At 40.5% G+C, this 26,462-nt stretch overlaps 1 protein-coding gene across 1 annotated transcript in view; it reads right to left on the bottom strand.

The window, feature by feature from the left end:
- Nucleotides 1–2,264: 2,264 nt before the first annotated feature.
- The window catches only part of GRIA4 (glutamate ionotropic receptor AMPA type subunit 4), a 329,124-nt gene continuing 304,926 nt past the window's right edge, over nt 2,265–26,462 (bottom strand). The window contains 4 exon segments of the mRNA XM_042457528.1: nt 2,265–2,467; nt 3,284–3,424; nt 10,535–10,669; nt 13,833–13,947. Of these exon segments, the coding sequence (XP_042313462.1) occupies nt 2,390–2,467; nt 3,284–3,424; nt 10,535–10,669; nt 13,833–13,947 (469 nt within the window). The 3' untranslated portion in view covers nt 2,265–2,389.

Raw genomic sequence — 26,462 nt, 5'->3', positions numbered from 1 at the left:
CTCCATTTATAGCTATATATAGGCCAGATTAATGCTGGCTGAGAACCAGAGGTGTCACTAACATTCCCTTCCCAAGACTCTGTGTTTTAATGGAATACATAAAAGAACCCACTGTGTGTTAAATGTATTTATTTGCTTAAGGTGAACAGCCTCTCTGAGGCATAGAAAGAGGTCAAGGCAGACTACCAAATCAGCATTTCATTGACTGCCCACTATATCTGTCAGATGAGTTGTTGACAATGGAAAGAAGCTGAGTGAAGGATTTTGGGGAGGTGGAGAGGGGAGATGTATCTTGTCCCAGTAGCCATGGCTTGTATTTTGCTCAAGGGTAAACAAAAAAAGGTTAAAAACAAACAACCCACAGAAAGTACATTTTTGTCCTATCTTAAATGTGGTATGTAAATAAACGAATAATTTACACCACTTCCTTAATTCCCAGTCTTACTATAGCCAGAAAGAAAGATATTCAACAATATTCTGCATTACTTACTTAGTTACAAATGTGTAACTAAGTACAGTGGACTCTCGACCTGTGCGGTATTGGCATCTGTGGATATGAGTATCTGTGGATGGCAAGCCGCATTGCTCTCAATAGCGGTGCATGCTGCACATGGCTGCACTAGTGGCCACGCACATGTCATGCCACCATTGGGAACAACAGGACATGACGCCCTGCATTTTTTCCTTATCTGTAGGGGAGTCTGAAATGGATACCCCGTGCATACAAAGGGCCAACTGTAACATCTCCTGGCACAACTTCCCAATCTCTCCTTAACAGACAGCAGTCTCATTGGGGTATCTGAAGATAATGTTTCCAGCTCCATTTCACCAGTGAGTGAGGCTGTGGGTTTGTCTTCAATTGCCAGAATTCTGGCCCTGAATTGACCACAAATTCCTCTATTTACCTGCTCTCTTTTGGTACGAGTTTTTGGCTTTTGTAGTAAGCAATAGGTGGCTGCTCTCCTACACAGTCTAAATTTGCTGCCCAGTGCCACTGCTGAGACCAGAATGAGGTGCCCAACTATGTTATTGATGGTGGGTACCTTGTTTTGAGCTCAGAGTGACTTGCGCCCTCAGCAACAGTACCAAGCAGCTTGCCATCTACTGCAAGTGAAGGCTGCTGCTGCCACTACTGCAAAGAGAGCTGAAAACATGCAGCAAAAGGTGAGATATTTCAATGCAGGTTAGGAGTAGAAAGCCCCAAATCATATGTAAGTGTCAAGAAGAGAGTCCACACCTGATTTGGGGTTTTTGCCTTTCATCATGTAAACAGGATGCGGCAAGCCTGGGGGGGAATTCAAGGTACTTTGTCCATGTCCCTGCAAGGAGGAATTATGACAAGAGTCCTGCTTTTACTTGTTGCAGCCTTGTTGGCTGGTAGGAGAGAGTTGGAAATGTCCTCCTCCTGCACCCTCATCACAAGCTAAACAGGCCTCTTTTGCATGATGAGGCTGCTGGCTGTTAATGAGGGGTGAATTTACAATTGTGGAAAATGTGCCATGTTTGTGACTATAATGCTACTGAATATGAGGCAGTTATGGATCTGTAACTACCTTATAGAATGCCAACCACTGTCCAGAAAGTGAAAAAGAGTCATTCCAGAGAGTTTGCAAGAAAGGAGCAAAGGGTCACTTATACTTTGTGAACATCTCACATAAATCCAAAGCCCAATGTCATAGCTGCCCTGGATTCTTAGCATGTACCATCTCCCTGTCTGTTCCTTTATGACTGCTTGCTCAGATCAGTGTGTAGTACAATGAAATTCTGCAGCAGAAGAAGCTGAGAAGGGTGGGAACTGTTCATGGTGAAATCCCAGAAACAGGAAGATTAAACAAGCACTGTAATGCTTTGTAGTGTGGGCTTCAGTGTTTAACGTGTTCTTTGTCCCTTCCCATGATGAGCAGAATCAGACTATGTTATGCAAAACAGTAAAAAATTGCAATGGGGAGAAATCAAGCACATTTGTTTAATTTGCATAATATATGCACATTTCTTGTAGCAGGGTTGGGAATTCCCTTGGAACAAAGTTGTTGTTTTTCAACAGGATATATGCCACCCTGCCAGCAGCATATGCGACCACACTGGAGCGAATTAGTGTCAAAGCCAAGAAAAGTCTGCTGTTTCTCTGTCCAGATAGTCAAAAAATCATGGTTGGTCACACTTCATGTCATCAGCACCCAAATTCACTGTGATACAATTCTCCCTTGCTCTGTTGACCTGTTTCTGGACAGCATTTCGGATGGTCAGGAAACCACTCCAGGTCAGTAGGTATTAAAAGAAACGCTTGTTGTTTTATTCTTTTTTGGTGGGTACAAAAACCACAGTTTCTTACACAGAACAAGATTATAAATAATATCGGTAACATGAGTGACCCGTAGTCTCTTTGATTCTACACTGCAGACTGATGGTGTTCTCTAAACGTATTTGTTGGTTTCTTGTAGTTAGACAGATGCAAATCCGTGGAACACTGAATGATGGAACAGAATGACGGTAACAGCAAATGAGAGGATGACCAACAAAGTTTATAAAAAAAAGTCTTTGAATTTTATTACAGTGATGGCATTTTATATCAATTATTGCAATGAATTGTTCCCTAAGATGGTTAGAAAAAAGAATTGTGTTGTCCTCTACTGAATTTACATCCGTTAAAAAGCAAGCATGTTTCAATATTCCTCTTTTTTTCCCAAAGAAAAAAGTAATTTGTTTATTTTTTTTCACAGGATTTACATATTTATTTTCTTATCTTATCACAGTTTAGTGACTGGTTTCCACAGCTGGATAATCTTCCCATTGTATAATGTTGATCGTCAGGAGACACTGGTTAGCATGTTCATTGATTTCTATAGCAATTGGTTCCCCACTTTGCCGAGACAAAGACCACAATGTAGTCTTTCCTCAAGTGTGTTCTTCACAGTTTTAATGCGCTAAATTGGCAAGTCTTATTAGTTTTTTTAAAAGTCCACTCAAGTGAAATTTGTTGCTGTTAATATTTCTTTCCCAACCCCCTCCTCCCACCCCCAAGAAAACTAAATTATGAATATTTTTTTTCCTGATATAAAATCTGAGTTTGGGTTTTCTGAGCTGAGACCATGCACGCATTTGTTGCTGATGATGTCTGGCATATTTGGATGCCCTTCCCATACTCAGCCCATTTTCTAAGTTCATCAATGACATTTCCCGTGTCGTGTTACAGTCCGTGCTGTATTCCCATCAGTCACTGACACAGTTTAATTAAGGCACTCGATTATTTTTTTGGTTTTTATGGTAGGTCTGATGCAATTACCGCCAATCCTGAACTTTGTCTAATTGCAGTTCCGGTGTGTACAGCCTTTGGGCAGTCGGGAGTGAGGACTCGGCCATTCTCCCCCACGCTCCCTGTGATGGATAATCTGGCTTTGTTTCGTATGGCTTCAGAAAAGGTCAGCTAGGAGGCAGGAAAAAGAACATAAAAAAGAAAGGGGAGGGAGGAAGTAAAAAGGAAGTGTTACAATATTTTTAGTCCTCAATAGAACAGTACACAGCAAACACCAAAAATATCTATTACGTAGACATCTGCATTATCATGTTAATGGTTCATATAATATACATGCATTTTTACACTTTTTAAAACCAAAGAAATCAAACTAGATTCTAGCTATGCCAAAATTTAGTAAAAGTCAAATGCACTGGGGATTGAGTAAAATCTCACAATGTTCCCAGTTTATTTAGGTATCAGTCCTCCCTCCCTCATTCTATCTCTCTTTCTCTCTCTTTATCAGTTTTTATGTATATGAGAGCAGTAAGACTGCAGGCCTGGAATTTGTTCATAAATTAGCTTGCAAATATAAAGGCAAGGTCAGATTGACACTGTCTATAATCATCAAAGTTTTTTTTTAATGTCCATTTTCTATACATTTCAGTGACAAGCTGAGCTATCTTTTAAAGTCTCAATGATTTAACAGAAGAAAAGATTTAAACATGCCTATTTCTTCTACTGATATCAGTGGCACAACTTCCCCCTTCCCTTCCCTCCCCTCTTCCTTCCTTCCTTCCTTCCTGACACTTTAATCCTACTTTTCTTTCAACACAATTTAAGAAGGTTACAATTTTTTCAAACCAATGCACAAAACCTAAAATATAAGTACTAATAACAGCACTTAAAATGGATTAATTATACTGACTTGGATCCAAACTTAGTCCTGCTTACAAATTATTCACTGTAATAATAATAATGATAATGATAATAATAATCATCATCATCGGTTAGTCAAAACTACCATTGATTTTATTAGATTTACCCTAAACATAACTAAGTCTGGATCCAAACCAGTACTGATAATTTAAAGAAGTTAAAGTTAAGGGTACATAAGTATAATGGAAGTAAACTGGTTGTGCTGATTCTGAGCAATGTCTCATTGATTTCAACATTGTAATAAAACAAATTTCCTTGCTAAAATCTCGGCCACATACAGGGGGACAAGAGCAAGACACACATAAGAAAATATACACAAAGGGCAAAAGAGGGACACTCATGATACATTGAGACAATCAGTTTTCCTTCCTGTAGTAACAGAGATTATGGCAAGGCCATTCTCTGAGAGGTCTTTTTGCACTGGCTGGTTTTTTATTTTGGAAGAATTAAAGACATATTTTAAAAAAGATCAGTATGAAAATGAATGCTAGATGAAAAAAAGCAGGACAAAATGAATGTAGTTGATTCTTCGTTGTTCTGTGTAGTGAAACACCTACACCTTTTCTCAACATCTCTTCTTGTTTGGGTTGTGCATGAAGCTGGACTAGCGATCAGACAGCTCAGCTCTAAATGATACTAACAATAAACAGTCTTCTGTGTTCTAAAGTAATAGGAGTGGCAACTTCTTGGGGCTGAGCAGCCACTTTGGCCCACCTTAGCACCTTGGAGGACTGTCCTACCACCGTCTGCCCTTTTATCAGTGACAGTTTTACCCTGTCTTTATATCCTCCTGGTTTTCAATCAGGAAGTAAAATTGAATTTTGAAAAAGTCTGAAAAGGGCTTCTCCTGTGCCAGAAGGGAAACCATGGCAAAATTGCCATGCTATTGTGGCCAGTGGGGGGGGGGGGCATTTTTTATGGCCAGTAATTGAGAGGATATCTTGTGGGGTTCCAGAATGCAGGCATGAAAAAAACGAGGTTGGGGATCACATCCAGCCCTTGGGCACACTTTCTATGACTTTTGGGAGAAGGGAGAATTAGTGCTAACACAGGTGTGCCTTGCTTGTCCAGTTAGAGCAATTTAGGCATGGCAAAGGATACATGGCTGGGAGCTTGTGCTACAATAATGGATCACTTCAGAGACATAGCAATAGCAAGTACACTTCTATATCGTTTATCAGTGTACTAGCACTAACTGGTTTACAATGTGTAAGCCAATTGCCGCCAACAAGCTGGGTACTCATTTTATCAACTTACAAAAAGGTGAAAGGCTGAGTGGACCTTGGAGCCCTCCAGGATCGAATTTACAATGTTGTGGCTGCAGGACTGGCATTTAACCAGTGCATCATCAGTCTAATGAGTGGGAATGGTAGTATTTGGGAGGTGTAGTGGCTGATGTTTTATAGCTACTTGTCCCCTAGTGACTTTGAAGGGGCTTCTCATGTTTTCATGTAATTTTCTTAACAATTCTACATTAAAAAAAAAACAAAAACGAAAAGCAACAAGTAATGGAACAAGTAACACATCCAAGTTACTTTTTAAAACTTGGCAACAAGTAACGACACTGCATTTATCTTTAAAAATATATACTGTAATCACTAACAGGAACAAATTACTAGGGTCAAAAAAACTTCCTAAACTGTGTCCTAGCCAGTATTAATAGATGGTTGCAGGTGAAACATCCCATATTCAGTTAAGTGCTCCATTTTATATAAGGAAACAAACAACTGATTTTGTCTGCACAAAGATAACTAGGGTGTCAAGGAGAGGAATTCTGGCCTATTTTCCTTTTTGGAAATTTTCTATCTGCAACAATGTTCCCTTCTGATTTGTCCAGGATGAGACCACAAACAGTTTTGCTACCTTATTGTGCCAACTAGTCTGGCTAAATATATATTTGACATTATAGCATCTTTAATTCCCATGCTTCCATTCCATTCCAATCTGATTAATGGCTGAGCCAAGCTATACAAAATCTTTAACTATTTCAATCTACTTTAATGTTACGTGAATCATATATGGTCATTATTTTTGTTTTTTTTTTATGTTCAACTGTAAATCTGCCTTTGCATTCTTTTCCTTGACTTTTTAGAGTAATTAAACTAAATCTTTGCTATTCTCTGCTATTAGTAAGATGTCATCTGCGTATCTTAAATTGTTCATGTTCCTTCCTCTCATTTTCATACCACCTTCTTCCAAGTCTAATCTGTCTTTATGTATGATGCATTCACCATACAAGTTAAACAGCCTTGCTTGACCCCCTTGCTAATTGGAAAGCATTCCGTTTTTTGGTATCCTCTTGTCCTGAGTACAGGTTCACACCAGGACAATCAAATACTGTGGCACATCCATTTCTTTAAAAGCAATCCAATGTTTTTCATGATCTACATGATGAAAGACTTTACCATAATTTATAAAGCCTAGGCTAATTTTCTTTTGAAATTCTTTGGTGTGCTGTATTATCCAACATAGCAATATAGCAATATAGCAATAGCAAGTGCATTTCTATACCGCTTGTCAGTGCACTTAGGCACTCCCTAAGTGGTTTACAATGTCTAAGCTAATTACACCCAACATGCTGGGAAGGATGCAAGGCTGAGTCAACCCTGGACCTCTGGCTGATATCAAACTCACAAGACTGTGACTGTGGCTCTTCCTTTCCTGAACCTGAACTTGAGCATCCGGCATTTTTCACTCCATATATATGGGGAAAGTCTTTATTGTAGAATTTTGAGCATCACTTTCCATGGGAAAATAGCACAATGGTCCTGTGATTACTGCAATCCCTGGTGTTCCCTTTCTTGGAGATTAGACTGTACATTGAACATTTCCAATCTATGGGCCATTGTTTTGATTTCCATATTTGTTGACACATTTCATTAGAATTAGAGTAGATTCTGTCCCTGTAGACTGAAGCAGCTCTATTGGTATGTCATCTATTTCTGGTGATTTGCCAAGTGTTCTTGAGTACAGCTTCCACTTCAGTTTCTAAAATCAGAGGTTCATCCTTGAATAAATCTGTCATCTTTTCATCTTTTATATAGTTCTTCAGTGTAGTCCCCGTGAAGGACTCACTTCGCAGTCTGGGGGTGCTTCTGGACTCGTCGCTCCATCTTACATCTCAGGTGGATACGACGGTCAGGAGCACTTGTTATCAGCTTAGGCTGATACGCCAGCTGCGACCCTACCTGGGCCGGGGGGACTTTGAAACGGTAGTACATGCTCTGGTAACCTCTCGTTTGGATTTCTGTAACGCGCTCTACATGGGGCAACCCTTGTACCATACTCGGAAGCTTCAGTTGGTTCAAAACATGGCAGCGAGACTGGTCACTGGCTCTTCCAGGACCAGTCACATAACACCAATTCTGAAAGATCCCCATTGGCTGCCTATTCGCTTCCGGGCACAATACAAGGTGTTGGTTATTACCTATAAAGCCCTATATGGCTTGGGCCCAGGGTACTTGGAGGACCGCCTCTCCCCATACATTCCGCCCCGCACACTCAGATCTGCTGGGAAGCAATTGTTACGTGTCCCAGAGGCAAGATATTCTACCACCACTCAGAGGGCCTTTTCTATTTCGGGCCCCATCCTCTGGAACTCGCTTCCGGACGAGCTCCGCTCAGCCACCTCCCTGGAACACTTCAAAAAGGGGCTTAAAACTTTTTTGTTCCAGCAGGCTTACCCCTAACATTCCATGTTGCCCCCTTCTCTCTCCTCATTGTTTTTGCAATTTTGTGCTAGTTGGAAAACTTTTTAGCTGGATTTTAACTGTTGTAAGATGCTGTAAGATTTTGTATTTTCTGTATTTTAATTTTGTTATATATTGATTGTATTGTGTTTTTGGCTGTTGTGACCCACCTTGATCCCAGGAAAGGCGGGCTAAAAATAAAGCTTTTATTTATTTATTTATTTATTTATTTATTTATTATTTTGTCCATCTCCTTATTTCTGTGTGCATATATAATGTATTCCTCTGCTGGTCATAGAGCATCCCCACTCTTGGTCTAAATTTCCCTTTGATTTCTTGGATCTTGTGGGAAAAATCTCTTGTTATTATTTTTGTTGTCATCTTTTGTTGTCAATGGATTCCCCACGTAAGGGAAGGGACGACTGTATTCTACTTTGTATTGGCTGCACCTTTATTCTGCAATCTCCCTGGGGCAGGGACTCGATCATAGTCCTGTGTGCTCTAATGTTATGCAAATAATAAATAAATGTAATAAGTAGTAGTTATTTAATTTAAATCTTTGTGATATGACAACAAAACGTCTGCTTTAGCATTTAATACTGTCACTCAGTAGCTAAGTTCTATTGGGCATATGTGTGTGTGTGCAAGTGTATGATTTTAATTCTCTAAAATTACTGATACTATTATTAATGTGCATTGAAAACACTGATCTGGCTAGGAATTCACATAATTTTGCCCTTGAGTTTTAAGCTTGTCTTCTGCTGCTCCAGAGACTAGAAAATAACTAATGCATTCCAATTACAGTACAAGAAAAGAAATTCCACCTCAACATTAGGAAGAATTTATTTAATGTAAGATCAGTTTGAAAGTGGAATAGACTGCTCTAGACAATGAGGAACTTCTTTGGAGGTCTTTAAAAAGAGGTTGGGTGGCTATCATTCTGGAGTGCATGAAGGGGTTTGGGTTAGATGGCTCTTGCAGCTCTTTCACTCTAAGATTCTATTATTCTATTTTAGTATTATTCTTGCTATCTTCATTGGGTCTATGAGGATGCAGTAACATTAAACTTGAATGAAGTTGGCAACAATTCTTTTTCTTTCAGCCCTAGATAGCTCTCTATTTGTGCTTCTTTTGTACTGTATCAGTGAAACCTGCATTTTGCTCTAGCCATCTATACTTTACCTGTACAGAGGAGATCTGCAGTAGTATTTAAAGCTGCCAAGCTGTGTTCTCTGTCAAAGTCTGGCTATAAAAATGCAGGATAATTAACTAACAGCTTCGGATGGGAAAGATATCTGCCTCAACTGAGATTTTTACAATGTATTTATCAAACGCACAGGCTATAATCCTAGGCCAAGATCCTGTATCTCACAGGTGGAGCATAAAGCTCTGCCAGTGTGCTTATGATGGAAGTCCCAAGGGCAATGTCTGAAATCCTACATATAGCCCAATTCTGTGCAAACTTACTTATAAGCAAGGCATATTTATTAAGAAATAAAAACAAATGAAAATCTCTATTGGATCACAGCAATGGCCTATCTATTCCAGAATGCTATAAATGGGCTGTACAGATGGGCGGCATTTTGCCCTGGATTGGTGCCGCTGCAACCGCATGCAGCTGCACCGATCCACTCCCTGCAGGGAGCAAAAGTCATCTATGGTAGAGACCATTGTTATATCCTGAAACTACAAATAGCACCAGTTAATTAGAGACTTGGGCTGTTGTTTGACTTCAAGTTAACTGTGACTTATCACAGCCCTATTTTATCATTTTCTTGGCAAGATTGATTTAGAGGTGATTTGCCATTTCCTTCCTCTTATGCTGAGAGGTGATCTACCCAAGATCACCTGGTGAGTTTCTGTAGGTGAAAAACCACTGAGGTCTTGGTCTCCTAGAGCCTACTCCAAGACTCAAAACACTACATCATACTTAGAGACTTATTCTTGTTGAAATATCCCAAGGAAGGAAGTATTCTAACTAACTAAACTGGCTGCATAGAGGGAGCTACCAAGATGAGAAATGAAACAGACTCCCTTAAGTCAACTGCATAGATTAGAAGAGCCTCCTGCTATATAAAACCTATAGTGCCTATAATAAATTTGGCATGTCCAGCCCTTCCTACACAAACAAGCAAAGTGAGAAATCTTACTTGGTCTGACTCTTCATCAACAAACCTAAAATTTCACCACAACCTCTAAAATTTCACATAGTTATAAATGTCCCCTTCTGATGGATAGTTACCTGTATACATGTATATATTTGATACTATTATATATAGCACACACATATATGTACATACAAAATTATATCAAATATATACATGTATATATGCCAATGCATTTATTAAAAGAAAAGCAAAACTCTTGCAATGCAGATGTCTATTGTCACATATAAGGAAGTATACTAAACATCTGCAGCCAAAATTAATTGAATTGGTTTTCCAAAAAAGAGGAAGCTCTCTTTGAGAAGCAAGCAGGGACCACCACTGGACAGACAGGTCACAACACTGCAGGACAAGATGATGCATCATCCACTCACTGTAGTAGGCCCTAAATCCTACCCCTAAATTTTAACACTCTCGGTTCCATATACGTTGTAACCTTCTCTATAAGTTGCTAAATTCTGGGTATTCTGCGAGGAAGTTGGATTAAAAGTCTGTGCACTCTTTGCCACCTTCATTCTCTTCGCCTCTGCCCTGGATTTGTAACAGAATTCTATCAAAGCCACCAGCATAGCCAAGCCCAGGCCGCCAACCAGAATGTAGAAGACACCGGCAACGTTGCTGAGACTCAGGGCGCTCGTCTTGTCCTGTGGAAACAGAAGTTTGGGTGTTAAATTCAGGGAACAAGATGCTGGGAGAGCAAACAAATACTACAGTACAGTGTATACAGAGACAGTAGTAGTGATTTAATGGGTATAAACAGGGGGGAAAGACAGCCACTGACAAATGCCTTCAAGAGAATTGGTCTGTCCTAGTTTGCAAAACAAACACACATATAAACGACAAAAAACTTAACAAAAGACATTGAAAAACATTACAAGTGCTAAACCAATACTTTAGGATGTGATTAGTCCCTTGGTTATGAATGGCTGTGAAATAGTCTAGAGCAATTAACTGTGGCATCAATAAAGTATATCTATTCTCTTTCTCCTGACATTTAATGGCGACCTGAGCATGGGACTTTTAGAGGATCATTAAAACAACTTCATGATCTATGGCAGTGATTCCTTTTACACTAAATGTGTCCTCATATATTTATTTGAAAAGCAAAATAAAACACCTGACTAGCTTTCTATCCATTAGTTAAATAACAGTGGATTTAATGTCTATGATGTTTAAATCACTTTTTACAACTCAAGCAAATGCATTTTCACGTTACAGCCATGGAGTCCACATCTACAATGTGAGTAGGGAGATTTCTGGGCATAATGAGATTTTTTTCCTTTCACTCCTCCTCCGGTGGTGAATCTGTCTGGGTTTCAGTCAGAACTTTTACAGAGCTAATCCAGAGGCTGAGACTATTTTGGAAACAAGGTTCAGCACAGTGGAGAGTCTTTTTAAAGCCAGAGTGAATAGCTGCCACCCTTTCCTACCATGCTGACAAAGGGAACTTTTTAAAGTTCTCTGGTTTCAGAAAATCACTGCAATGTGTTGGAGTGAAAAAGAAGTGGGTCTAGCATATTTGGAAAGCCAGGGGCAGCACTGTTGTGCAGGTACAAGCCCATTCCCAACCGTCAATTGCATTCTCTTCATTGGGTCAGTTGGGTACAGCCCTGGGAATTTTGGCATGTCTGAGTTTCTCTCAGTTTGGAAAATATGGCTGGCATCCTGTTAGTCAGTTATGGAGTATTCTGGTACCAATTCCTGCCATTACCTGTGCCTTCTCCACAGTGAACATGGATGTCTACCTTCCCACATAATCCCCGTTCACTGCTCAGCACCACCTCTGTGGTCACAATGAGGGGCTCAGACATGTTATTGGTGCTGAGTGCCTCATTATGGGGTCAGAGCAACTCACACCCATAGTTGCAACAACAGGTAACTTGTGTGGGAAGACAGCTGCCTGTTGTTGCTGCTGTGAAGAGAGCTGAAAACCCAGAGCAAATGCTAAGGTTTTAACATTCATGTTAAGGTGATGGAAGGCTGGATTGGGTGTCAATGTCATCAAGACAGTCCATGCCTGATTTAGGGTTTTGGCCTTGCCTCATATAAAAAGGATGCAGTGAGCCTGCGGGGAATTTGGAGTAGACAAGCCATTAGATTTAGGTCACCATAATTTATTCATATTCTCATTTGTGTTTATGGCACTATTGCCACAACTTCAAATGATCCCAAGACCCACCTTAAAAGCCAGTCAGCCTTCCAGAACAATGGAGGTCTGTTCCAATGATAAGCACAGTGTGCTATAGGATGATGTGACCAGTCCTCTCCTGCCAACAAGTGAGGTTGCAATGAAGAATTGTGACAGTTGCCTGCTTCCGCTCCTCATGGCATCACCTGAGGGCTGATCATGTCATCCTGCAGCACCCCTCTTGGGAGCAGCACAGACCTCCATCGCTCTGAATGGCTGATTGCATTTCAGGGGCCAAACGGGGAGTTCAGTCATAGCTATGACATAGTGGCTACATGTCTGATGCAGTTTTAATTTAAAATGTGAGTTTTGGTTTTACAATATTGTTTAAAAAGCATTTTAAACCAGTATATTCTTAATTCTGAGTTTACGTTGTCACACTGTTATTGTTTATTTTGCTATGACCTGCATAGGCACACTGGCCTGAATCAAATTGCTAGTGAGAACTAGAGTACACTTACTGGGAAAAGAAACTGCTGAATGGTAAATCTGTACTTTTGTAAATCTCATTGAAACAATGAGTTTTCTATAACTGACACTAGTAAACTGATTTGGATCAAAACTGCTCACTTCACATTTCAAGATTTCAAAAAGATGGGCACAACCAGCATCACAATTCTGGAGGCTAATTACATTTTTCAGGATTTGACATTGTGCCACACTTCTTATATTAATAATTAAGTAATCTAGTAAGCCTTGCTTTTAGCAATCAGCTTATTTTTAAATGGGGTGAGGCTCAGGATTAATTTTTTTATACTCTGAGGTGGCTGAAATTTGCCCACCACAATGACCACTGATTATAGTTGTTGTAATAGTTTAAAGCTATATTATTGTATATTCCAACAGCTTTCTCAGTAAATAAAACATTACAAAGATGGTGAGATAACACCATGCAAAAGTATTTTCACAAGGCCTTCATTGTGGAGGCGTAACATTTTAATTAATTAATTAATTTTACTTTCCCCTCAAATATTGTCAAAAAAGCAGAGAGCAGGGCCTGCCTGCCTGCCTTCCCCCTTTTTTTAAAGCAGGCAAACAATAGGAGTCAGCCTTCTAGGGCAGTTCAGAACTGCAAGCTTCCCTTGAATGAATACCAGCTTCTTAACAGAAGCGTCTGTTGGAATAGGGTACCACTGCTAAGTGAGGTGGGGAAGGCACATGACACATGACTGTATAATACGTATAATAAATGGCCTCTAAAGAGCAAACTGTAGTTTTTAAGAGCAAACAGCAAGGCCATCCTGAATCTAGCGTTCCATGTCTGTCAGAAGAGAACCTGCAGGAAGATGTAGTCAGTGGGTCGTTCATATCTGGGGAACCTCTGTGCCTTGAACACTGAAGCAATGTAAGGCTTGGTGTTTGGGATTGTGCCTTGGGTGAAGCTCTTGATGAAGGATTTTAATGAAGGTGGGAATCCTTTTATTGTGTTGCAACTTTTTCCCCCCTGCAGATTTTACAAATCCAAGCAAAAACTTCTTTTTGTCCCACTGGGATTGGGAAGAAAAGGATAAGCATCTTCTACACGATCACTGTTCAATAACTGACTTATTTCCATTCTTAAGTGATCATTAACTCTCTCTTGTGAACACAATAGTAGGTCCCGAACTGCAGCAACTGACCTTACTTCCAGAGTCCTTGGGTCCACATTCACCTTTATCGTACCACCATTTGTTTTTCAGCTTGTCTAAGACGCCTGCCTCACTGAGTTTCAAAACGGCAAGGTTTACAGGAGTTCTTCACGTGGAAAATAACATAAATAACATTATATATGTTATTTTATGTTATTCAAATAAAACTACATAGAATCGCATTGCAAAGTGACGGAGCAGAGGCCACAGTGATTGTTATGTCATGTATGGTAGGCCAAGGGTTAGAGACAGACATACAACTGGGACCTGCTCCATCGCTTCAGGTAATGGGCACATACTGCTGGGGAAATTTTTAAACAAAGCGTGTGCAATTACTGTAAACCCAAAACTATTGGCTTACATTGTCAGCTAACAAATGTTATTTGACAGTCCCATCAAAGGCGACCTGCTTTGGCAAAACCATGCCTCTTCATCTTTGTTTTGTGTTGGTTTTCATGAAGAACAGGGGAGATACCAATCTGCAGATCTGTCACCCACAAAATAAGCCTACCCTACCATTGAAGCTATGCATCCATTGTAGGGTTATCATACATCCTCCTTTTCCTGGAATTGCCCTCTTTTCCAGAAAATTTCTGTCCAGGGAGATTTTAAAAATTTTCAGGGATTTAAAAATGTCAAGTGCTGCTTTGCCTCCTGTCTGCCACTGCCATCTTTCCAACTCAATTGAGAGCTCAGCTAGAAGAAGGGATTGGTGCTGGCCTGGTGAACTATTCACAGTGGGTATGGGGGATGAAATTTGAGAGTGTGGGGGAAGAAGGGAGGCAGATGGTGGAAAGTGAACTCACCAAGGAAGCCTCCAACCACACAGAGGTTGATGGATCAGGTGAGGAGGCTGTTAGAAGAGGTAGGGAAGGGGAAAAGGAAAGGCAAAATTGTTATTTAAATATAGGGAAGGTTGGGAATATTAGCAATTATCACAGGTTATTGTTGCCTTCAATCATTTCCGATTTATAGTGACCCTAAGGTGACTCTAACATGGGGTTTTCTAGGGCTAAGAGTGTGTAATTTGCTTAAGGTCACTCAATGGGTTACCATGGCTGAGTGGGGAATCAAACCCTGGTCTCCAGGGTTGTAGTCCAGTGATCAAACCACTGCACCACACTGGCCCTCTATCACAGATTATACAGTACAGGTATCTAAAGTGAGAGTCATCATAGAGATTGGTGATTTGAAGTAGTCAGTAAATGGGTCCCCCCTTTTTTTGCTTTTCAAAATATGGTAAACCTAACCCTTCATATAATTTAGGCTGCAAAGAATGGCAGATTTACTGAGGATTAATTTTCTCTGAGCATAGTGGCATCTACTTCTGAGATGTGCATTCTACATGAATAAGAGTGTTTTTTTCCACCACTGCATTTCACTAAATGTAATGTGATAAAAATGTATGAACCTTGATGAAAAAATTAGGGTTTAAACACAGCATTATGGGTATCCTTCTATTCTATTAATTAAACTGCCCCACATCTAGGAAGCTCAGTGGGTGATACTGAACCAGCCACAATTTCTCAGGTAATATATTTCATGATTTTTTTTAAAAAAGAAGATACAACTAAATAAGCCTTGGGGTTGTTTGGAGGAAGGGCCAGATATAAATATAATACAGATAATATAAATAAAGTATCTGAAATGGAATTTTCCTGCATGGATTTATTTATCTTCTGGTATTTAGACACAGGAACTGTAAAGTTGGTTCTCAGACTTTGTTTCTGTGGATCATGAAATCAAGACTATTTCGCAAAGGTAGTTTTTAGAGGGAAATGTGTGCTTCTGAACTGAGATGTCATCTTTAAAAAAGCAACAACTCCTAGGTTTCCTTTAAAGAAACCATAACACTAAACCTGCAGACCAGTTATGCTCCCTAAGCCAAACAAGGTCTAGTTAGTCCATCAAAAAGAACAAGTGGTCTTTGAGAGTTGTCACATAAGAAGCAAGAGAATTGTGTATACACACTGTTGGTTGTGACTAGACTTGCTAGCAGTTTTTAAAAAGGAAATTGGGGGATGACTTCAGATAAACCTGGATAGGTATAGTCAGTATAAACTATTTAATATCAAACTAGGGGGAGAGAGGGGTAATCTGGCAGGTTCCCGAACTGTGTCCCCAAGAACATTTGAGTTAGATCTTTGTATACACACATATATATATATATCTGATTTTTTAAAAAAGGTAACTTTTTTGAGATCTGTGAGACTGCAAGAATAACTAGAGATGCCACAGTAGATTCCTGGGCTCATCAGTTACCTTGTGGTGGTGGTGGTGGTGATGGTGGTGGTGGTGGTGGTGAATAGAAGGATGCAAATATTTTTGCTTTGACAGTAATTGCATACATATGAACGCAGAGGTCTTTTTTGCCCCCAGCGGTTAACAATGCCTAGGACACAATCATGACAGGAAGGAAAAGACCCCAGCAGATGCACCAATTACTCTACATACTGTTTACCCGCTTTGGTGACATTGAGGCTAACCTTGGAGTCACCTCCCCCGCTGCCACATTCTCCTTTGTCGTACCACCATTTGTTTTTCAATTTGTCCAAGAGGCCTTGTTCATTCAGTTTTAAAACTGCGAGGTTAACAGCATTTCTTGAAACGATAAAACATATTTTGTAAGAAACTGCACAGCTGTTAAAGATGTTAGAAGGAATGAGGACTTAAAAAGCTCTTTTATCCACACACTAAATAAACCTCTCATTTGCATATTACAACATCACTCTGAGAAGGAGGAAGCATCCAAACTTACAAATTTGGGGAGCAATTTTTTCATTTTATTTTCTGGCATAGGAATGACAGCTTTATGGCTCAGCATTTAAGTATGGATAATACAATTTTGTAACTGCCCCTCCCGCCAGCAATGTGATTACATGTTTGCATTATGGTGATAAAGAATCCCTGGATATCCAATTTAAACTGTGTGCATCTTTTTCTCCTTCAGTTTATAACAGACAATTAAAAAATGGGCCTCGATTCAATTTCCTTAGCAGCCAGAGGACATCATTGTTCACTGTACAAAATTAAAGTTTTCAATTTTACTTCCCTTGAGTTGAATATCTCTACACAAAGGAACTAAAATGCAAAACTTTATATTTTGATGCTCTTGTACTAACATTAAATACTGTAGGAAAGGCATAAATTCAGTAGATAGACAACTAGCAAAATCACACACACACACACACACACACACACATGCACACATAGCCTTGCTCTATAACTGTCTATACCTATAATGTTGGCATATGATGCACAATTCAATCATTGTTAAAGCAGTTTTATACCACATTTATTGAAACAGGGAAGATATAAGGATCTTTAAGATACATTATTTCATATTTCAGAGCTTTAGGCTACATATAGGTGAATTCTTACACAATGCCACTGCAGAGAACTCTTAACTAGATCTCTAAACAGATTGTTCCATGGAAGTTACAGGATGATTCTCCTTTATGTGGAACTCTGAAATCTAAAATATTCCAAAATCCAAAATGGTGGCTGAGATAGTGACATCTTTCTGAAGGTTCAGTGTACACAAACTTTGTTTCATGCACAAAATTATTAAAAATATGTTCAGACTGTGCATATAAGGCGTATACAAAAGATAAATGAATTCCAAGTTTAGGCTTAAGTCCCATCTCCAAGATATTTCATTATGCGCAAATATTCCAAAACCAGAAAAACTGCAAAATCCAAAACACTTCTTGTCCCGAGCATTTTGGACAAAGGAGACTTGGAGACAAAACAGACCGCCCCTTTGTGTTGTTGTTTTGACACTGCATGCTCTGAAGCCGCCCAGAAGCCAGCTTCCAGCTGCCCGGCTGCCCACACATGAGCTGGCTTCCAGGCATCTTAGGGGCATGGCAGTTATATGCTGCAAGCTCCCAACACACTGCGAAGCTGCCATGGGGCCACGGAAGAGCCGCTAAAGGCGGCTTTTCCACAGCTGAAAATGGAGCAGTTGAAAACTGATCCTTTTTTGGCTGGTGCCATGGCAGATTGGGCCCACAACATGAGGCAGCCACAGACCCAATCTGGCTTTTCGGGTCGGTCTGCTTCGCCCTTCAGTCTGCATGAGCCAAGTTCCTCCCTTGCATCAGGCCACTCAGTGGTGGTCCTCTATGCTCTTCTATGCCCTGATCCACATCCATGGGATTATCAAGAAGAACCAGGATTTTTTTCCCCAAAAAAGTTTTCTGCTCCAACACAGAAGATCTGTTTATCCCTCATTCAATTTCATTTCACAGAGGAAAACTGATGGCCAAGCCACATCAGAGTGTGGTCATGAAGGCAAAAACCACAAGCTAGTGGATGCTGCAGCAGTTTGTATTTGCATTTGCCTGAGTCTACTCGGATTCTGCCCCCACTTCTCCTCTCCCCCACTGAGTGCAATTTCTTTTGCATTTTGAACTCAGTTTGCAGTAGTTGAAGTAAAATGGCGATGATGGGGAAAAGTGGGAGGAAGAGAGAGAATGTGGGAAATTTGAAAAGCAGCTGGACAAGTGGGATGACACAAGGTTAACTGGGACTATCCCTGCCAAATTGGGACAAATGGAGGGTATGCAAATCAAAGTATTAAAACAAAGCAGTGATTCTAATGTGTGTCACTAATTGCAGTTTGCTGAGACTAAAGCACAGTACTGATGTTGCTGCTGTAGAAAATCAAACACTGTCCCTCATTCTGATATCTATTTGGGGTGATGCAATTTTGCCACCCACAAAGAGCTCTCTAGTTGCAAGAGCTCATTCTTTTCAACAGAAGGGTGCAGCCCTGCAGCCACATTTCATTGTGTGCAGATATACATCTTCCATGTAAGAGACTAAGCAAATTTAGTGTCAGAAATATTTGTTTTGGAGTACAGAAAAAGTGCCACAAATAGGCACCCCATGAATAGAGTTGTCAGATTTCAAAGCTCGGCTTTGAATCTCCTGTTTTTGTTTTTTATCTTCAGGTAGAAGATAACGGTGCAGATTCTCCAGTTTTGGTACGCTCAGTTTTGGCAAGAAGAAAAATCTATGTACAAATTAATTACCCAACAGGAAAGTGTACTGCATGTGTGTGTGGGTGGGTGTGCATTTGAATGACAAGCTATGATCAACAGTGGTTAGTATTTAACACTTAATTATATCACCAGGGACCATCCCTTGATATCAAGTGGAAAGGCCACAGTGGAAAGGAGAAGCCAGGCATAGTCAGACACGCATTCTAGACTTCAGGAGAGCGGATTTCAGTAAACTTAGAGAAATACTGGGGGTGATCCCATGGTCAGGAATACTAAAAGAGAAGGGAGTTCAAGATGGATGGGAGTTTCTAAAAAAGGAGATACTGAAGGCACAAATTAAAACAGTTCCAGTGAGAAAGAAAAATGGGAGGTGTTGCAAGAACCCAGGATGGATGACCAAGGAACTTTCAGCTCAGCTAAATTTGAAAAGGAACACGTATAAGAAATGGAAAAAGGGGGAAATCACCAAAGAGGAATTCAAACAAATAGCTAGCATGTGTAGAGATAAGGTCAGAAAAGCTAAAGAGCAGAATGAACTCAGGCTTGCTAGAGAGGTTAAGAACAACAAAAAGGGCTTTTTGGATATGTCCGCAGCAAAAGGAAGAAGAAGGAAACAGTAGGGTCACTGCGTGCAGAAGATGGCAAAATGCTAACAGAGGACAGAGAAAAGGCAGAATTACTCAACACTTTCTTTGCCTCTGTCTTCTCAGAAAAGGCAAAGGGTGCTCAACCTGAGGATAATGGAGCAGAGGACAGAATAGGGGAATTCCAGCACAAAATAAGTACAGTGGTACCCCGGGTTACGAAAATAATTCGTTCCGCCGCCGCGTTCGTAACCCGAAATCCTTCGTAAGCCGAAAAAGCCATAGGCGCTAATGGGGAAAAGCCGCGATTTCGTGCGAAATAGCGCCGAAAAGCACCAAAAAATTTTTCGTAACCCGAAATAACCTTCGTAACCCGGAACAGTTTTTTCCTATTGATTTTTTTCGTAACCCGGAAATTTCGTAAGGCGGTGCTTTCGTATCCCGGGGTACCACTGTAAAGAGATAGTACAGGAATACCTGTTTAACCTAAATGAATTTAAGTCTCCAGGACCAGATGAGCTACATCCAAGGGTATTAAAAGAACTGGCAAATGTAATATCAGAGCCATTGGCAATCATCTTTGAAAACTCCTGGAGAACAGGAGAAGTGCCAGCAGACTGGCGGAGGGCAAACGTTGTCCCCATCTTCAAAAAGGGGAAAAAAGAGGATCCCAACAATTATCGTCCAGTTAGTCTGACATCAATACTAGGAAAGATTCTGGAGCAGATCATTAAACAGAGAATCTGTGAACATCTAGAAGCCAATGCCATAATCACAAAAAGTCAACATGGGTTTCAGAGAAACAAGTCATGCCAGACAAACCTAATCTCTTTCTTTGATAAAATTACCAGCTTGGTAGATGAAGGGAATGCTGTGGATATAGTATATCTTGATTTCAGTAAGGCCTTTGACAAAGTTCCCCATGACATTCTTGCAAACAAGCTTGTAAAATGTGGGCTAGACAAGGCAACTGTTAAGTGGATTTGTAACTGGTTGACCGGACGAACCCAAAGGGTGCTCAACAATGGCACTTTTTCATCCTGGAGAGAAGTGACCAGTGGGGTCCCACAGGGCTCTGTCCTGGGCCCAGTACTGTTCAACATCTTTATCAATGACTTGGAGGAAAAAATTGGGGGAATACTTATCAAATTTGCAGATGACACCAAATTAGGAGGAATTGCTAATACTCCAGAGGACAGGATCAACATTCAAAATGACCTGAATAGACTAGAAAGCTGGGCCACAGCAAACAGAATGAACTTCAACAGGGAGAAATGTAAGGTACTGCACTTAGGGCGAAAAAAATGAAATGCACAGATATAGGATGGGGGACACCTGGCTAAAGGAGACAACATGTGAAAGGGATCTAGGAGTCCAAGTAGACCACAAGTTGAACATGAGTCAACAGTGCGATGCGGCAGCTAACAAGGCCAATGCGATTTTAGGCTGCATCAATAGAAGTATAGTGTCTAGATCAAGGGAAGTAATAGTGCCACTCTATTCTGCTCTGGTCAGGCCCCACCTGGAATATTGTGTCCAGTTCTGGGCGCCACAATTCAAAAAGGACATTGAGAAACTGGAGCGTGTCCAAAGGAGGGCGACTAAAATGGTGAAAGGTCTAGAAACCATGCCCTATGAGGAACGACTTAGGGAGCTGGGGATGTTTAGCCTGGAGAAAAGAAGGTTAAGAGGTGATATGATAGCCCTGTTCAAATATTTGAAGGGATGTCATATTGAGGAGGGAGCAAGCTTGTTTTCTGCTGCTCCAGAGACTAGGACCCGAAGCAATGGATGCAAACTGCAGGAAAAGAGATTCCACCTCAATATTAGGAGGAACTTCCTGACAGTAAGGGCTGTTCAACAGTGGAACACACTCCCTTGGAGTGTAGTGGAGTCTCCTTCCTTGGAGGTCTTCAAGCAGAGGCTGGATGGCCATCTGTCGGGGATGCTTTGATTGTGATTTCCTGCATGGCAGGGGGTTGGACTGGATGGCCCCTGTGGTCTCTTCCAACTCTATGATTCTATGATTCTATGATTCTAAGTTTTGGCCCAGAAACCTCAGTGCCTGGGATGATCTTTGACTTGTACCCCTACATATGAAACAACTTTTCCTCCAAATGCACCTGGTCTTCCTGTCTAGTGAATAAGAAGTCCTGATTTCAGAGAACTGCAGGCCTCCTTTGCCTCTGAGTTTTTAGATTTGTCAGATATAATAGTCTGGATTATTTGGAACAGTGTACAGCAAATACAGATTGAACAACAATTAGATGATTGGTGCCTGCTGTTTAGAAGCCCACTGTAAAACTGCTGATGCCAAGTCCTCCTATACTGGCCTTCATCCAACATTATTAACCCATGTTGGCATCCTTATGGATGGAGAATTTTCTCCCCTCCCCCTCAACTGGTATCAATGGATGATTTTCATTTTCTTTTTTTAGCCCCCTTGCATGAGGACAAAGGAGATTTAAGAAGGTAGAAAACAACTGGGTTAGGGGAAGATTTGAACCTCATCTATCTGTATTTATGGATCCTAGTCTTATGTTTCACCCATGTGCACTTACATTAGAAAAAGAAAGAAAATGAAACTTAGCCGCACACCATATATTTAAGGTAGTGTGTAGTTTAGCTATTGATACTGGTTTTGTTCCTTTGTCTGGGTTAAAATTGGCAGAAGATGACTGCTTTGCAGGAATCCTGAATAAGCTGATAGCTCACTGTGTCTTTGATTGCAGGATGAAGTTAGATAAAAGACAAGCCACTGAACCAGACAGGAGTGGGCAATTGTGGAGGCAAAAAGGATTATCCCCTCCAGCAGTCCATCCAAAAGTACTTGGGTGTACCAGTTGGCTAATTTTAAGTAGATGTCTTCGTTCTTTTTGGATGGCTGAAAAGCTCTTGGAACATACAGGGAGTAAACTACTAGACTTGCAGCCAGTTTTGGGTGCTTTTGTGTGAGGTGTTAACAAAAATCTGTTTTGCAGCATTTTAGTGACTTTTTGCCAATTTGAGGGCAAAAAATATATTCCTGGCTAAAATGTAAAATGTGGGAAAGTCTGGAGGCTAGCAGGGTTGTTCTGGGGTCAGGAGCATGTGCACTCAGAGGCCACGTTCTCCTCATCCCAGCTCTAGTGAGATGGTTATTTGAAAGTCACCATCTTCAACCTTAATGCCACCATCTCCCTTGATAGGGTCTGACTTCCAGGCCATGGCAATGATATGGGACAGACTACACTCTCATCTCCTGAGTCAATTATTTTCTTATTATGCATGATTATTTTTCTCTAATGAATAATTCTTATACATACCTAAATTTGGCAAGGATAGTCTGGATTAATCTTATGCCATCCTACTTTTTCAGCTGCTTCCAAAATGCCCCAGTTTCTCTCTCCTCCTCCCACTTTCCCCCTTTTATGTCAGCTTACTTTCAATTAACTAAGCAGGAGGGAGAGGAGAAAAGGGGGCAAAATATTGTCCTACCCAGCAGATTTAGACAAAAAACAAACTGCTGCAGCATCTCTTACCTTGACTGTCCTTTCTCATCTATAACCTTAGCCATCTTGACCACAACTCTCATGTTGCTTGGCCACATGCATCCCGGTTTTCATCTGTAAAATGTTGGAAGCTGTGCTTATGATGCCAATCATAATATGTGTCATTCTTGGTTAGCTTTATGGAGTGTCCATTTTGAACATAAGTGCTTTTGCCTTTATTTCCTTTTGTGTGCATTCTTGGTGCGGCCTGTTCAGATCTTTGCCAACTAATTACTGAGTTTTGGAAACTATCTCTAAGCAGAATTGACCTGAGTCTAATGTTCATGGCTTTTAAATTTGTATTAGATAATAAATGCAGATAATGTAATTACTTGCCTGCCCCCGGAACTAAAAAGACGGGAATATAGGCCGGGTGTTAGTGATAACAGCCTGCTCTTTGTGGATAAAGCCTCTGAGGTGCTGATTCCCTGGCAATCTGAGAAATGTAATTTTGTAGAAGTGCTCTAATTATGGTTTGCGATCAAGAGGGAGAGGAGAAAGAGAAAGATTGGATTGAAACTGTTCATTTGCCTCCATTGTTCCAGGAAGCAATTGCTTTTGAACTAGAGATATTTATTATGGATTTCTAATTAAGCATCTGGAAGACAAGACTTCTGTTTCCAGTGACTATCTCAGCCTCTCTGCTCCCTTGAGTATATCCAATGAAGTTTGAAGCACTGTTCAAGGGGGTTAAAGATTTCAAAATCTCTGTTTCTGTTACAATGAAAATCAAAACAAAATCCTATTCTGTGCATCACTATCACCATTTTCTTCTTAATAAAACAAAACAAAACAACCAGGTGAATAGTATGCACAATTCACTTAACAAAATACAGTCACTGATACTTTCTCGCAGATTTGAGATCCGCATTCTTGATTATTCATGGAGGGGTGACCTCCATTATCCTTAATGGGGTATGCCACTGTGGTGCTTACCCTGTACACATAAACAGGGGCATGCCCCATTCAAGCCTATGGGGCTTGAATACATGAGAGTCTCCATTGGGGGGGGGGGGTCTGAACAGATCCCCCGCTAATATGGAGGGCTGACTGTAGTTGGAAAGTTTTCTGTGGCTGATGATAACAGCGATAACTCCGTAATGCAGAAATGTTTTCAACAGTTTTAACTAAGACTGTAAATATCTTGAGGGAGAAGCCCATCCTTTGCTTAGGGTAGGGTGCCATGAATGTAATGCTGTGATTAAAGTACTGGTCTATGTCTGGAAAGAATGTACCTGACAGACCTAGGTTTAAAATCCCTACTCAGCTGTGAGACTAACCAGGTGATCTTTGGCCATTCACTATTAACTAGTCTAACCTACTTTACAGGGATGTATAAGAACTGGGGGAGAGGGAATAACTTCACTTGTTGTCTTGTGCCTTCAAGTTGTTTCCAACTTATAGGTGACCCTAAAACAGGGTTTTCTGAGCTGAGTGTGTGGGACTTGCCCAAGATCACACAGAAGGTTTCCATGGCTGAGCAAGAAATCAAATACTGATCTCCAGAATTGTTGTCCAGTACTCATCCCACTATACCATGCTGGCTCTAACCACGCTAAATTGCTTTAAAATCCATGAAGGAAAAGTAGGACTTACTGGATCTTTTAATGGAGACTTTTAATAGAGCCCAGTTTAATTGTTGGTGATTTCAACAGCTCCTTTGCAGATGATGTAGTATTTCTTTAGTTCTATAGCAAATATAGCATGTTCAATTTTTAAAATTCATACCCATTCACTAAGACATGGCACAAACTGGTTAAAATCCGGTCTCCTTGTGGTAAATACTTGATCTGTGTTTTATCTCCATTTAGATTTTTAAAAGTTTGCTCTTCTACTGTTTGTTGTATTGGTATATATTGTTCTGTTTGATTTTTCTTATTGTTACTTTTTGTTTCATATTTGCTTATTGTTGGAATTTGTATATGAAGCAGTTTTGAGCTGCCTTTCATGCCTCATATTGAGAGAAAGAGAGAGAGGGAATAAAAAGTTATTAATAAATATGTGATGTACCTTTCCAATTTAGCTATTGAACATTTTTATTTTTAGATTTAGCAGTAAGATTGTATAAAGCCTCATTCTTCACATTCATATTTAGTAAATGTTCTATACCCTGTGAAAAAACATGGACACTATCTAGGTGGCTAACAATAAAAAAGTAATAGCAATACTCCGTAAAAATACTGTTAACAGCAAATTTAACAGCAGAGCAGCAGATAGGATCATTTTCATATTTAAGCACAAGGATACACATTCCTTAATTTAAAAAAACAAACCAAACCAAAACACTTTGGGGCAGGGATACATACATAGTAGATCAATATATCCTTAAAGGAACACCTGCTAGTCCTATAAGAGACAGCTTTTTGATCTTCAAACAAGGAACCTCCCTTATAACAGGAGGTGCTGAATAACTATCTGTGAAAGCTTTTATATTATTAATAAAAATGCTTGTATTTAATTTACAGGAACTGAGCAGTTCCTTAATAAGCAGAATATATGGGTCCACTGTGTATATGACACTAAACAAGGGCCTGGAATCAGGTGACCTATGCAGGCCCAATTAGGGTTGGCAGGTGTCCCTTATTATAAGGCAGGGGTGGACAACTGGAAGACTAAAGGCCCATATTAGCTTTCTAGGAGGCCTTGGTGGGCTGCACCCCCCACCACACCTGCTTCTGAAAAATTAATTCATTCATTCATGCATTAAAAATGTCCCACTTTCCCCCAAAAGCCCTCTAAGGGACAGGGTGGCATGTTTGAAGGCCTCCTTAGGCGCCTAGGGGGCATTGTGAGTAAAAAGGATGGTGGATTTTTTGTTTGTTTGTTTGTTTTACAAAATTTCATTCTGACGTGGGGGCAGATTGAATGGGATTCCAAACATGGTGGAAATTTCCCCACACCTCACCCAAAAGATATTTTTAGTAAGATTAAAAAAAAATATTTGGTTTCCCATTTGTTGTTAACTGCATTTGAGTCAACCCCAGCAACCCTGTGGATGAGATCTTTCCAAGATTCCCTGTCCTTCACTGCTCTGCTTAGATCCTGTAAATTAATACCCATGACCTCCCTAATAGAGTTGTATCCATCTAGTATGCAGTCTGAGGACCACAAACTCAGCCCTAGAGGTCACATTTTACCCACCTCCTGTTATAAGGGATGCAGGGACGTAGCCAGGATTTTAGGAAGGGGAGGGGGTCCAGACTAAGTGCCACCATTGTAATGGGGCTTGGGCACGGCGGTGCAGCAGCACGCACCATTCATTTTTCTAATGGAAGGGGGGGTCCGGACCCCAAGAAGCCCCCCTCCCCCTTGGCTACATCCCTGAGGGATGTTCCTTGTTTGAAGGTCAGAAAGCTGTCCCTTATAGGACTGGCAGGTGTTCCTCTAAGGATATATTGATCTACTATGTATGTAATGCTAAAAAGGGGGTAATCTTTTTCATAAGGAATGCCCTCTCTTTGAGAGTTGGAATGCACTTCCTTTTATACAGACAGGATG

This window comes from Sceloporus undulatus, chromosome 3 (genome assembly GCF_019175285.1).
Source record: "Sceloporus undulatus isolate JIND9_A2432 ecotype Alabama chromosome 3, SceUnd_v1.1, whole genome shotgun sequence".
Taxonomy (NCBI): Eukaryota; Metazoa; Chordata; class Lepidosauria; order Squamata; family Phrynosomatidae; genus Sceloporus; species Sceloporus undulatus.
The sequence above is the reverse complement of the archived record's forward strand: the minus strand, read 5'-3'. Positions and strand labels throughout refer to the sequence as shown.